General features: G+C 47.2%; 1 protein-coding gene across 1 annotated transcript in view; it reads right to left on the bottom strand.

Annotated features, from left to right (window-relative positions):
- SCTR (secretin receptor) overlaps positions 1-13,034 on the bottom strand; it is a 497,060-nt gene that overhangs the window by 115,779 nt on the left and 368,247 nt on the right. Inside the window, exons 10-11 of the mRNA XM_086957334.1 lie at positions 6,849-6,940; positions 4,795-4,933 (exon numbers count right to left, since the gene is read on the bottom strand). Of these exons, the coding sequence (XP_086813460.1) occupies positions 4,795-4,933; positions 6,849-6,940 (231 nt within the window). The remainder of the gene's footprint in view (positions 1-4,794; positions 4,934-6,848; positions 6,941-13,034) is intronic.

Below are 13,034 nucleotides of genomic sequence, written 5' to 3'. Positions count from 1 at the left end.
GGTTTGGGTTTTGGGGTACAGGGGTATTTTTAGGTTTTAGGGTTGGGTTTGGGTTTTGGGGTACTGGGGTATTTTTAGGTTTTAGGGCTGGGTTTGGGTTTTGGGGTACATCGGTATTTTTAGGTTTTAGGGCTGGGTTTGGGTTTTGGGGTAGAGGGGTATTTTTAACCTATTTTTACAAATAATAAAATTAAAATTAATTTAAATATTAATTTTACAAAAAAATATTACAAATAATTAAATTAAATAATACATTAATAAATATTTACATTATATTTTTAAATTATTTATTATTATTATATACTTACCTATACTTACGTTGTAAATGTATGCGTTGTAATAGTATCTGCGTTGTAGTGTTTTGCGTTGTAAAGGTATCCGTTGTAAAATGACTTGCGTTGTAAAAAATCAGTTGTAATGGTATGCGTGCTAAAAGTACGCGTTGTAACATCATATATCCGTTGCCAGTAGATCATGGCCAAAAGTGAAGGGCATGCCATCCACTAGGTTTATCATGAACATTGTGTCTTTCACATATGTGTCTTGTATGGGGACAAAATCCCGTATAAAATGATCTATATACACTCCTAGGGGCTCCAAGATGGAACCACAGCCCAATAGTATGGGGTGGCCTGGTGTATTTGTGGTACTCTTATATATTTTAGGTATGGTGTAGAGTACTGGGGTCCTGGGATTGTCTGCGTTCAGAAACTCAAACTCTTTCTGAGAGATGTAGCCATTTTCTTTGGCCTCCGTGGTGATCTTTAAAATATCACTTCTGATTTGGGGCAATGGATTGCTGTTAAGTTTCCTGTAGTGTTTGGTTTCATTGATTTGTTTCTGAATTTCAGCTTCATAGGCTGGGCGGTCTTGAACCACTATGCCTCACCCCTTATCTGCTGGTTTGAGAATGATTGTCTCGTCATTTTTGAGCGCCAGTAGGGCTTGTCGTTCTTGGAGTGTGATATTGTATGGAACATATGTACTTCTAGCTTTCATTTTGTCAATGCCTTGTAGGATCAGTCTTTCAAAGGCTAGTAATTCAGGTGGTATCATTTCCACTGGAGCCATTGTTTCTTTGTTCCAATTTCTATCACACACCCCCAGTGTACGACCCAGCATTGTAGCACAGAAGAAAGCCCTGCTCTACATCGACCGAAAAGGCTGGAGCGGCTCTGGGGCATTATTCATTCTCTCACAGCAGTCCACAAGATCCTGGAGGGGCCATACATGCTGCAACATTGTCCTCACTATGACCGTAAGCTGCCTTGCTCTGCAGTTGCTTTGCATGTTTGCGGGGTAATGTCTAATACAGTCGTGGGGACCCAGTAAGGTCTCCCCGCAGAAGTTAGCAGTGTGTCCCCCCGTTTTGGTGCATACCTTGGGGGCACCTGGTTGCCAGGATGGAGGCAACAGTGGATGCTGAACAGCTGGGCCAAGTACCCCTTCTGCGCATGAGTCACAGTGGTAGACGTGAAAGAGCAGTCTAAGACTCCCTTGAGGGGTGGGAGGATCATCGGTGTTGATACAGATTAGTGAAGAAAGCTCATAACTCAAACAGCGCACAGCAGCAATAAATCAATGTCCAGACCAATACTTATTTTTATAACAAAACAAAGTATTTTATTTCTAACACTACTCATTCAAAGGGAAAGTATGGCATTCACAGACAATAACACATTTCCCCTTGAGGCCAGGGCTCTGGTGTTTCATTGACAAGTCTCTGTCCAGCCCATTCTAAGCAATGCAATCAGGGTTATTTCCCATTCACATCAAACTTTAAAAAGTGAATGCATATGTAGGCCTCACTCCAGTGACACAGGTTAAAAAGGCTTTTAACTCAAGAGTCAACTCTGACGCTTCAATTACATCAAAAGTGTCTTAGCGCCGCTCTGCTCATGGCAGCAAGTTCCCCAGAGCCTGGTAGGCAAGTCTCACCTGCTCCAGCAGAGAGGAAGCATGCAGCATCTTGGAGAGTACCCCAGCCGCGGCACTGTCACCAGCTGCAGTCCTGCTCAGGTGAGTAAGCTGCACATGAGCTTCCTTGCAGCACTCAGCAGATGCAGGCTCTCCTCTGAGGTTTGCGATCCTGCCCCAGCAGGGGTCACAGGTGTTTCTATCCTCCTCCTTCAGGGTAAGTGTCCACGCTCTTCAAGAGAGGGGGGGGTGCTTCTGATGCTCTGGATCTCGATCCCTTTGAGGCAGGAATACTTCCACATCACTCAATCCAGGGGTGAGGTTGAATGCAGTCCTCATTGCTCCTGGTGATCTATGAGTCACAGCTGCTCACAGTTTTCGGGCTCCTGCCCGGTCCACATGGCACAATTACTCCCGGCAGCCCCTTCTCGTATACAGTGCTACCACACCAATGCCACACAAGACTTCGGCCTTTGCCACATGGCAGTCATTAGCATGGCAGCCCCTCTTGGCATATAGGGCCACTGGTACTATGATGCACAGGTTTCTGCCCTTCCCTGTCAGACATTGTTCTCAACGTTGACCGCTCCTGGCACACGGGGTCATCGCAATGGTGCAACACAGGATTCCGCCCTTCTTGTACCGCAATTTTTACAATTATATCATCATGAGAGACCACTTTTAGCATACGAGGATCGCCAACTCAAGTCTGCACAGGGAACGGCCTGATTGGTGCACTTTGCATCTCTCATTTGGGCATTATTTACCAGGGCTTCCCACTGGACCTTGCATCGTCTTATAAATATGAAGCAAAGAAAGCGCCGCCAGAGTGTCAAAAAAAATGACGCAACAGCGGTGTAGGCTCTTTGTAAGTAAACCCCTAAATTTCCGAACATGTCAAGCATTTTCTACAGCAGGTTAGACTACAAACGACCAGACATCCACAAAAATGCAGAGTGTGAGGATATAAACAGTGACCACCCAACACGTAGGCCATGCCAACCTTCAAATCTTTGAATACCCAATTTACAGCAACATGAGTAATACAAGAGTAAAATAACCTGGATAATATATAGTTCAATAGTAGAGTGCTAAAAACTACATACAGGCCTAAAGCTTGCTTAAAGATGAAAATCAATCAAACTATGGGATAGTCTGCTGGGTTATTGGGGGTGTTTGGAGTGACTAAAGCAATATAGTGTTTGCCTACGATGAAGAGCATGTTTAAGGATAGTGGCTACACCCAGGTATACCTCAGGAGTGATAAGCATCCGCAGGAATAGAAGAGCCGGGAGGTGTCTAGAAAATGAGGTGCCCCAAGAAGTGGGATTAAAAACAGTCTTGTATAACAACAATAAAACCTGCAGAAGAAGAGAAAGTGTGCCAGTGTTTGCAGGCGGTGTTCATCATAGGGGAAAACCAAGATGCATTTAGGGTAAAACTGACCTAGGGGAAAGGAAAGATCCACATCCTGATCTGTCCCAACCTAAATCAAGTTAGTAATACTTTATTCCGAGCGTGCAGCACCATCCCCAAGTATGGTTCCATCCTAAGAGTGGTTTGAACCAACACGTGTACTCTATTGGCAGGCTTCATCAGCTTAAACTGTTCTCTTCCCCTCTTCTAAATTCTCTGAAGCTATGTTTGACCCATCTTTTGTCCCTTGCAGTAATATCAGCTGGAAAAGGAAAGGTCTAAGCTTCCTAACTTAGTGCTGGTGTCTTTGACATACTTTAACCAGGGCATTTGGAGTCCCTTATCACATGAGAGGCAATCCTTGATGATCTTTCTTTTCGGGGAAACCTCGGGGTTACGCCAAATGGAGCACCAAAGCATCAACGGGACAGATTAATACCGTCAGCTATATATGGTAAACCAAGTTCCTCATGAACAGCACAAGTGGGTGACCTGAGCAGCACACCAAGAATATGTCTACAGACTCTATTTTCTTCATCCTGCAAATGTTTAGCTGATTTATACCCCCAAAGACCAGACCCATTGTTTGGAATGGGTACACACTTCCTCTTGTAAAGCTGAACGAGAGGGGCTACAGGCTTCTTATCTATTTTGAAGGCCAGGCTAAAAAGATACCTGGTTGAAGTAAAGAACTTAAGTCTTTTCTGTTTCAAGCAGGAGGCCCAAGACCCTTGAGAGTCAAAAGTAATGAAAATGTGTGGATTCTACAAATTGGCGTATTCTGGAGTGTGATGAGCTCTTGGACGTCGTAACCTTGTGCATTAGATTAAAACACACAGTGAATCAGGCCAGTGGTGTAACGTTAAAACGTACTCTGTTGAAAATAGGACAAACATCAACGTATAAACATGTAGACCTACACATTCCTCTTAGCCCCATGAATTTTAATGGCCCAGCTGAGGGTGCGGTAGAGATCTTACTCGTCTAGAATGTTGTAATTGCCCCTTAGATTGAGGTGGCCTGCGCACTAGCTGCAGTATCTATGTGAAAAAAGGTAACAGAACGATATCTCAGATAAGTAAAGGTGCACCTGTAAGGCACGGGTCGTAATTTAAAGGAGATTCCATATTTTTGAAGAGAAGGTGTCTTTTAAACGAGCATAAACATTTACCAATGTGTCAAGAGCAAAGCAAAAAAACTGTGCTAAACTGAACATGCTGGTGATATGACTGCATTAAATACCATAACTAAAATTGTAGTTTGCTGAACAAATTGTAGTTTTACATCTTTAAAAAGCATAATTTTACCTCAAAAGTAATCATTAGGCCACAGTGCTACTTGTTAAAAAGATGGAAAGACAGTAACCTAATGGTATTGTGGTTCTTTTTAGTGATACAAGAAAAACATATTTACTGCAAAATGCTGTCCAAGGTAAGCTTCCAAAGTGTGTAAAAGCACTACCTGAAATGCTCCAAGTACTAGTTCAAAAGAGAGGCGAATTTGTCTGGTGCCGCTGCTCACATCTTCCGGGAAAAACACAAAAATAATGTAGTGCACTCCAAAGAGAGGTATTAGGAGAAGGGTAGACTTTGCAAGCCTTCTGTAAAATAAAAAAGGAAGATGTTTTGTGAATAGTTGTTATATGGCCTTTTCCTATGATAGAAGTTCAAAGCCACAAGCAGGTTAAGAAAGTGACTTTATTCTTTAAATGTAGGAGCCCATGTCTAGCAGGGCCACTGGCTGTGTCTGTTGGAACTCATAGGGCAAGATACTAGAACATGGAATGAGTTACAGAGGAAAACATAGCATATGACAGGTAAGTGAACGAACACAGAAACAAAGGTGGGACTAACAATAATACCCTTAAATCATAACATAGTACTCTACACCTTCTTCCTGAAAACCAAGCCCTCCCTTTAATAACCTCCCTCATTGTGAGGCTTTTAGGAAAATTAGCCATTAAACCTCAATGGTGTAAAAGCCATTAATTCATATTTACAATATTAGAACAGGTCGTTTTATCAATCGTTTAAGTGTTAATAATCATGCCAGCTTTAATGCTACAAACTAATGACTGCTTCGAGTTGACAAATCCACAGTTACAAATTAACTAGTGATCCTCGGAAATTGAAAAAAAATCCTCTTCAGTGTGTTTGTAATACAAGAGACTCCAGTGATGGTGTTGTGGAAACAGCACACGTTTCACCGTACACATGTATCTATCTACAGATGTTTTTGCAAAGAATACCAGTAGGTGAATGGAAGCTTTTCTTCATGTCTCTGTATAGGTTATGATTCTTTATTTGTTGGTAAAGCTGCTGTGGAGTTTCATAAATGCATCAAACACACAAGGTGATGGGAGTATGCTTGCAATAAGTACAACCACTGGCAGTCGCTCGGGGTAAGCATTTCAACCCATTGTTCTTCGCCTGCCATGCCACCTCAGATTAAACCCAAAGAAAAGCAAATGATTCTTGTCTCTGCTCCAACAGAAGCCGTTCAGCCCAAACTGCCAACCCAGGTAGTCTCTAAAAAAGCACCCCAAGACTGATTTCGCGCAGAAGGAGGCTCTTCAGGCGATGTAGTTTCGATCCAGTAGTATCGTGAGCAAGCGACCCATGTCTGGGCACTTAGGGCCACTTAGGGCCTTACATCAAACACACAGAAGGTGATGGGAGAATGCTTGCCATAAGACTTATAGCAAGCATTCTCCCATCACGTTCTGTGTGTTTGATGCAATGGCTTAAGTGGCCCTAAGTAGGTATTTCCAGTAGTCTAGTTTGCTTAGTTCACCAGTGCGGACCCAGGCTTTCTCACTGTTGGCAGTTAACAGCTGCAATCATTGCCATTAAAGTAGGAGTTGGTAAAAAGCCAACTTCATGATTGAGGTGGTTTATGATTCAAAGGATGTAGTTATGTGAACTACCTTACCTTGAAGAAGGTTGGGAGTACATCAGTTTTTAGAGTGTTACGCTGGGGGAACACGGTCAAGATATTATAGCGTGCCAGAAAGCACCATAGAAGTAAAGCAACATAAGCCCTGCATGCTAGACCACTATGAGGGGTGCAGGAAAGGGTTGTGACAGAGAGGGCACAGGAAGGGGTCGTAATACACCGGAGATTTACTCACACAGAAACCTAAGTGTGAATACATCATCACATAGGTGCAATATTACTTTTGTGAACTGTAAAAGTAATTATTTACTCAGAAAGGAAGATACTCACAACTCTATCTCACTCTTACACAGGGAAACAATGTAGTGAATCCAGCACTCAGAATTTTTTCTACCAGCACAACACCACCATGATGTGGTAGCAGATGGAGAGAGGCACTTGTGTCTGTGGTTCTCAGTGTTATATGAGTCCAGGAAGAATCAATAAATCATGCTGGCAGTTCACAAACCCTTAAATCAGTTGATCATGTCAGCAGAATGAACTGTGAGGCATAATTCAATTGAATGCATCTGCGCCATGATACTTACACCGGTAACTACCCCAATTCATATATCACTTACTTGTAGTGGCCTGCATTGGTTCCCCAAACTTCTGAGCTTTTGAGTTTTTTCATCAAAATCCTTACTATTCTCACAAACAAGATGAAATTGATCTGAAAAAAACAAAGGTAAATTAAAAACTACAACAATAATTTAAAACCTTCCCTTCCTAAATCTCATTATTGTCTTGATCATGTTAAATAGCTGTCCTAAGCTATGAAGTTCATTGCCTTTGAATTGCGGTCACCATTTCTGTACATTCGTTTATGTAGATTTCATTCTAACACTCAAACTGATGACAAAAGGACTTTTCATAGAGCAGCAAAGCATCGCAGGTTCATCTCTTGGCTTGCCCTTTGGTTCCTCTGGTGCTTTCCTCACTATGCCTGGTGTCAGAGTGCATCAGGCAACAATTGGTGAGGACAGTTGGGTCTCCGGAGGGCCTACAGAATGTCTGCTGCTTCCTCATTGTATTGTTATGTGCCATGCTGACCCAGCTTCTCACCACCATGATGTTCCCGGATTCTCTTTGATCAAAAGCCCTTAAGTAGATGTCCATACCAAGACATCCTAACAAAACACTCACTCAGCTACACTTTAGTATTTATCCAAAGTTTTAAAAAAACGTGAGATTGGGCTTTGCCAATGTGAGTTACTTTTGTACTTCCCTTCAATGATCCCATCATCTGCAAAATTACCACTGTTGACGGGCTGAGGGTATAACAGCATGTCAAGCCTGATCAACTGGTGCAGAAATCACTTCTGTACCTGCTGGTATTTTGGTGTCCTTTCACTAAAGAAGCCATCGACCTACAGATAAACTTCCAAAGAACATAGGTAGGTTTTTAGCAGTTTGCGAAATTTGGACAAGGACTTTTTTTCTCAGACAGATGGAAGTAGATCATCACAGGTTCGAGAGGTGAGGAATACAAAAGAGTCATAGGCTTAATTAAAATTGGGGATGTTGACATAATGCTGAAAATTAGAGCTAAGGGGTGGCACAGCGATAAAAAAATAGGCCATCAAGGGGGCGTGGCCAAGCAGCATGGCCGACAGGACGTGAGCTCCACCAGCTCCGTCCCGAGGACCGACAAAATGCAGTGATCAAATCCTGCCCGGGCTGTCACACTAGCTGAAAAGTGTGTCGGAATTACCCTCAACCGATCGAGACCCCCGAACCGAAGAAACGCTCTTGAAATCACCCGTGAGCGGAGGTGGAGACACTGCCTGAGCTGCAAAATTCCAAAAGGGTCAAGGCAGCAGACCAGGTCGAGCACTACTAGTTCTGTATTTCTAAATTCTGGGTGGTGCAAACTTCTTCCTACACCTGCTACCAATAGGTGTTTAAGTCAAAGATACAAAAACATAAGATGGAAGGTGCACACAATTAGAGTCCAAAGGAAGGATAGTGTATTGTATATCTTCTTCTTTATTTAACAGTTTTTTTCAAATACAGGCTCTTCTTTCTAATGTCCAACTCCGGTACGGGCATAAATTGAAGCTGTAGAGGACACCGGTCCGTAGTATAACGCGGTGTTCGTGGTAATAACCACCGAGCACCTGTAGTCGGGTGCTCAATTTTCGTATACAGTCTCGTGGCGGCAGCTTCAATTTATGCCCGTACCGGAGTTGGACATTAGAAAGAAGAGAAAGAAATTTTCCTTGCGAAAACTAGACTCCCTGGCGAACGTTCGCACCACCTTGAATAATCATTATACCTAGTCCTCTAATATTCTGAACACTGCTGGATATAGCATTGGAATATCTACTGGGCTCACCCACTCGTATCCAGTTTGAACACCATCTCTGAATATACGAAGGTTACATGCCTTTGAAGACCCAGTGCCAGTTGCTGTCTGATCCACACGGTGGGTCTGAATAGATTGACAAACTCCAAAATTGAATCAATTCGCCCTGACGAAGTTCCACAAGGCTAATGGAACGAAACGAGTTGGCTGTGCCTGTATTTGAAAAAAACTGTTAAATAAAGAAGAAGATATACAATACACTATCCTTCCTTTGGACTCTAATTGTGTGCACCTTCCATCTTATGTTTTTGTATCACTGCCTGAGCTGGCGGCACCGCGCTGGCTCACGCGACACCGCGGTCTGGGCCTACACTGCGGAGCCGGACTGCAGGCGAACCGCCCGAGACTCTTGGACTGGGCAAATCATTGATGGGCTCTGGCGTTTTTCTCAGCGACCCCCGGAGACGGACTGCGGTAGCGGGGGGCAGCGACTTGGAGCCCCGGTGATCGGAGGTGGTGGCGGCGACGCAAGAGAGGTGCCGTCCATATTGACCGCGCTCCGGTGGCGGAGCTCCGTCCCAGGCACTGACATTGCCGGGGATTGCCTGGATGACTGGCGGAGAGCTTGCGACCAACGGCGGAGGGCGTGAATACTAAAGCCCTGATACCTATTTGAAGCGGGTGCTTGCTGTAGAGGCCCAGACTTATTGGGTGCCTGACCTGGCCTGGTCCCTGCACTGCGCCCCACAGGAGCTGCGCACCTGATTCCCTCCACCCCCCGGGCTACAGATTGCATTCCGCTCCTGGACTGAGTCACCTTGCAGCCTTCGGGGGGCCACAGGGAGCGGCGCCTCTGAAACAGCGGTGGCTCTGCGCCCCCTCCCCCACTCGCCCGCCATTTTCGCCGTTTCATCAGGCGACTTCTCAGTGGGGTTGTGGAGGCGCGTGGTGGGGTGCGCCTCTCTCGCTGCCTAACCTGCGGCTGTGTGCCCCTCCGGGGGGGCAATCCTCGAGGCCTGAAGGTGAGGAGAGACATGAAATGAGGGAGTGAATGTGCCCGCGCTACTGCCTGTCCTGATCCTTACTCCTGCAGGGAGGTGCTGGTCCCTGGACCCCGCTGTGCTCCCAGTGCTGTGGGGAGACGGATACGCTCCGTTTCCATTCTGCCTTGCTTGCTGAGTCGGCTGGACTGCTCCGGGCGAGACCTGCACTGTGATACCTGTGAGACCGGGTGTGCCCACGTGGCAACTATTGTCCCTGACCCAGGCCTGGTCGAGTGGTTTCTCTCTTGCCGGTGGACCCTGAGGGGAGCGCCCTGGAACGCGCTGTCTTGGCGCTGTAATAGTCGATATGGCCGCTCAGGCCGCTCAGGCCGTTCCTCGAAGGCCTCCCAGCCTAACACAATTGTGCAGTACACTACCCCGCGCCTGCAGCCGCAGAGGATCATGCGGCAGACAGGGCCCGATGATTTGGTGAGGGGTCTGTGGAACCATCTAGAGCTGAAATCCTTAAGGCTATTCAGGGGTCCCACTCAGCCCTGGAGCGCCAGATAGAGACTGTCTCTATAGATGTCAACCTTCTACGCACAGATCTCCGCAAGGTGGCAGACAAGGTATCGGACGCAGAGGGCAACATCACTCAGTTACAAGGAGAGGTGGCATCTTTGCAGAAATCGCTTGCCCAACTTACTTCTACCACCCGCGCATTGGAAAGATGTGCCGAGGACGCAGAGGGGAGGGCGCGTCGGAGCAACATAAGGGTCCTGGGAGTGCCGGAGTGACTGGAGGCGGGGAACCCTGAACGCTTCCTGGAAACGTGGATCCGTACAGAACTGTGTCCAACTGGATTGTCCAGCGTCTTCGTGGTGGAGCGGGCGCATAGAGCCCTTGTGCCCCCTCCGAGACCGGGTGAGCCTCCCAGAGCCCTCAATTGCAAAGATCCTGAATTACAAAGACCGCAACTGTATCCTCAGAGCTGCGAGAGAAACGGAGTCCCTCATGATTGAGAACAGTCGCGTGTCTATCTACCCTGACTATACCCAACAAGTACAGGAACAAAGGAAATCCTACTTAGGAGTTAAACAAAAATTCTGTGAAATGCAGCTTCAGTATATGCTTCTATATCCTGCCAAACTTAAGGTACTCTCTCAAGGCCGTGCGCACTTCTTTGAGACACCAGCGGAGGTGTGGGAGTGGCTTGAGATCAGGGGAGATGACCTGCCCCCGGGTGAGCGAGTTGGCTCACGTGAAACTTGGGGGACCAGACCACAGAGGAGGCGCCGTGGTAGAGGGGGCGCCGTTCTGGGTCCCGTGGATCTCCAGAGACTCGGCCCACGGTGGGGGCGGATGGATCTATTCGTATGGAAACCTCCCAGACGAGAGCGAGTTCAGGGTCTCCCGGGGCTCCCGCTCCTGATGAGATCTTGGTACCGGACACCTTACAGGAGACGCCGCCGGGCGCAGACTCTACGGCACCGGTGGTCCCGGAGACGGCCCTACCTGAATCGAGGTCGGAATGATTTTTCTTTTTGTTCTCTTGTATTGCCTTGACTATGCTTTACTGGAAAGATGTCCTCCGTTTGGGTGACCCTACACTAACAATGTGATGGGCTACCGCACCCCCTCCTGGTTGATGGGGCTTTCTTGAACAATGGCCCGTGCCGGAAGACTAGAGGCCTAGTGGCCCGGTGGGCGGGGGGGAGATTGGAACCGATCATAGTTATGAATAATTTCATGGCCAGACTGCTGACAGAGTTACGAAGACATGCCCGGGTATCTATTTGGGACTATTAGGTCTTTCGGGGAGCTGGAAGGGAGGGTGGGTGGGGTTTGTTTGGAGTGAGTGAGTGGGTGTTGAGTGTGTTGTATGGGGTGGCTGTGCACGTCCTGGCACTGGCGGGGGAAGGGTGGGGTGGCGTTTCTTGGTTGTTGCTATCCTATTGCTCGTGGGTGGGGGTGGGGGGTGTGATTTTGCTAAAGTTCAGTGTTCTGGGGTTGTTGGGGGGTGGGGTGGTGTTTATGAAGGAAATGGCACTGACATCATGTACACATTGATTCCGATTTATGGGGAGCTCTTTTCGTGGGCTGTACCCCCAGATTTATATACAGTGAGGGCCGAGGGGAACCAGTTCATGTTGCACATCCACTGTTGCCCGCATGGGCGAAATCATTGGCCATGGGTTTCAAGTTTTTAACATGGAATGTGCGTGGCCTAGGCACTTGCACCAAAAGACACAGAGTCCTCACCTTCCTCAAACGTCATGGGGTCTCGGTTGCTTGTCTACATCTAGACGACGACGGCGCACAGCGGTTGTCCAAGAAATGGAGAGGTCAGATTTTCCACTCTTCCTTCTCCACGTATGCTAGGGGGGGTCCTCATCTTGGTGGCCCCGGGGATTACTTGTGCTGTTCAGTATATTGATGCAGATGTGGAAGGCAGGTACCTATTAGTGAAGCTTAGATTAGACGACAAGGAACTCCTGCTCCTTAATACATATGCCCCGAACACTGATGACCCGATCTTCTTCTCTCAGATCCAGGATCTTTTAGCTCCAAATCTGGACGCGCCCCTTCTCTGGTTTGGGGATTTCAATTGCATACTGCACCATGAGCTGGACCATCATCCACCCAGAGCGGGCACTAAGCCCCGTATGACGGCGCGCCTGCGAGACGTGATGCACAATCTTTGGGCGATAGATGTGTGGCGTACTTGCCAACCCACCCAGAAGATTTACACGTGCTACACTCCAACACACGGTACGCATAGTAGACTGGATCGCGTTCTAGCGGCTCACCTCACCTCCTCTCTTACTTTGACAGTTACCCACCAGGCTCGATACCTGTCGGACCACGCCCCAGTGACATGTGTAGCGCAATGGTCTGATCGCACTGCGCGTCCGCGCACGTGGAGACTACCGGCTGACCTGCTTCAGGATCAGGTGGCCAGAGAACATGTGGCGGTGTCAATATCAAATTATTTGGAGCTCAACTGGGGGGGGGATGAACTACCCTACTCCACCAAGTGGGAAGCGTTAAAGACAGTAGTGCGTGGAGCATGTATGGGCCTCTCGTACGGGGTCCGGAAACAATTACTGTTATGTCTGAAGATGAAGAGGTGGCGCTTCAACGCGCCCAATCTCGAGCAGATCCGGACGAGTCAGATCACCAGACGGAGAGGGATGCCCTGGTGTCGATACATGACATACTCACACGGCTTGACAAAATTACGCTGGGCCAATACAGACAACGTCTCCACCGCGAAGGGGATAAGTCCGGCCGCTTGTTGGCCTGGATACTCCGACGTGAGTTCGCACCTGAGAGGATAGTAGCACTACGGAACTCTACTGGAGTTATGGTCCATTCTGAGTCTGATGTTCTCAAGGTTCTTCGAGGCCATCTGCAGGCTGTATATGAGGCGGACCCATTGGTCTCGGAGGATATCGGTCAATCGTATCTTGAGG

Source organism: Lissotriton vulgaris, chromosome 2_1, assembly GCF_964263255.1.
Source record: "Lissotriton vulgaris chromosome 2_1, aLisVul1.2, whole genome shotgun sequence".
In the NCBI taxonomy this organism is placed as follows: domain Eukaryota; kingdom Metazoa; phylum Chordata; class Amphibia; order Caudata; family Salamandridae; genus Lissotriton; species Lissotriton vulgaris.
Note: the sequence above shows the minus strand (reverse complement) of the source record. Positions and strands in the feature narration are given on the sequence as shown.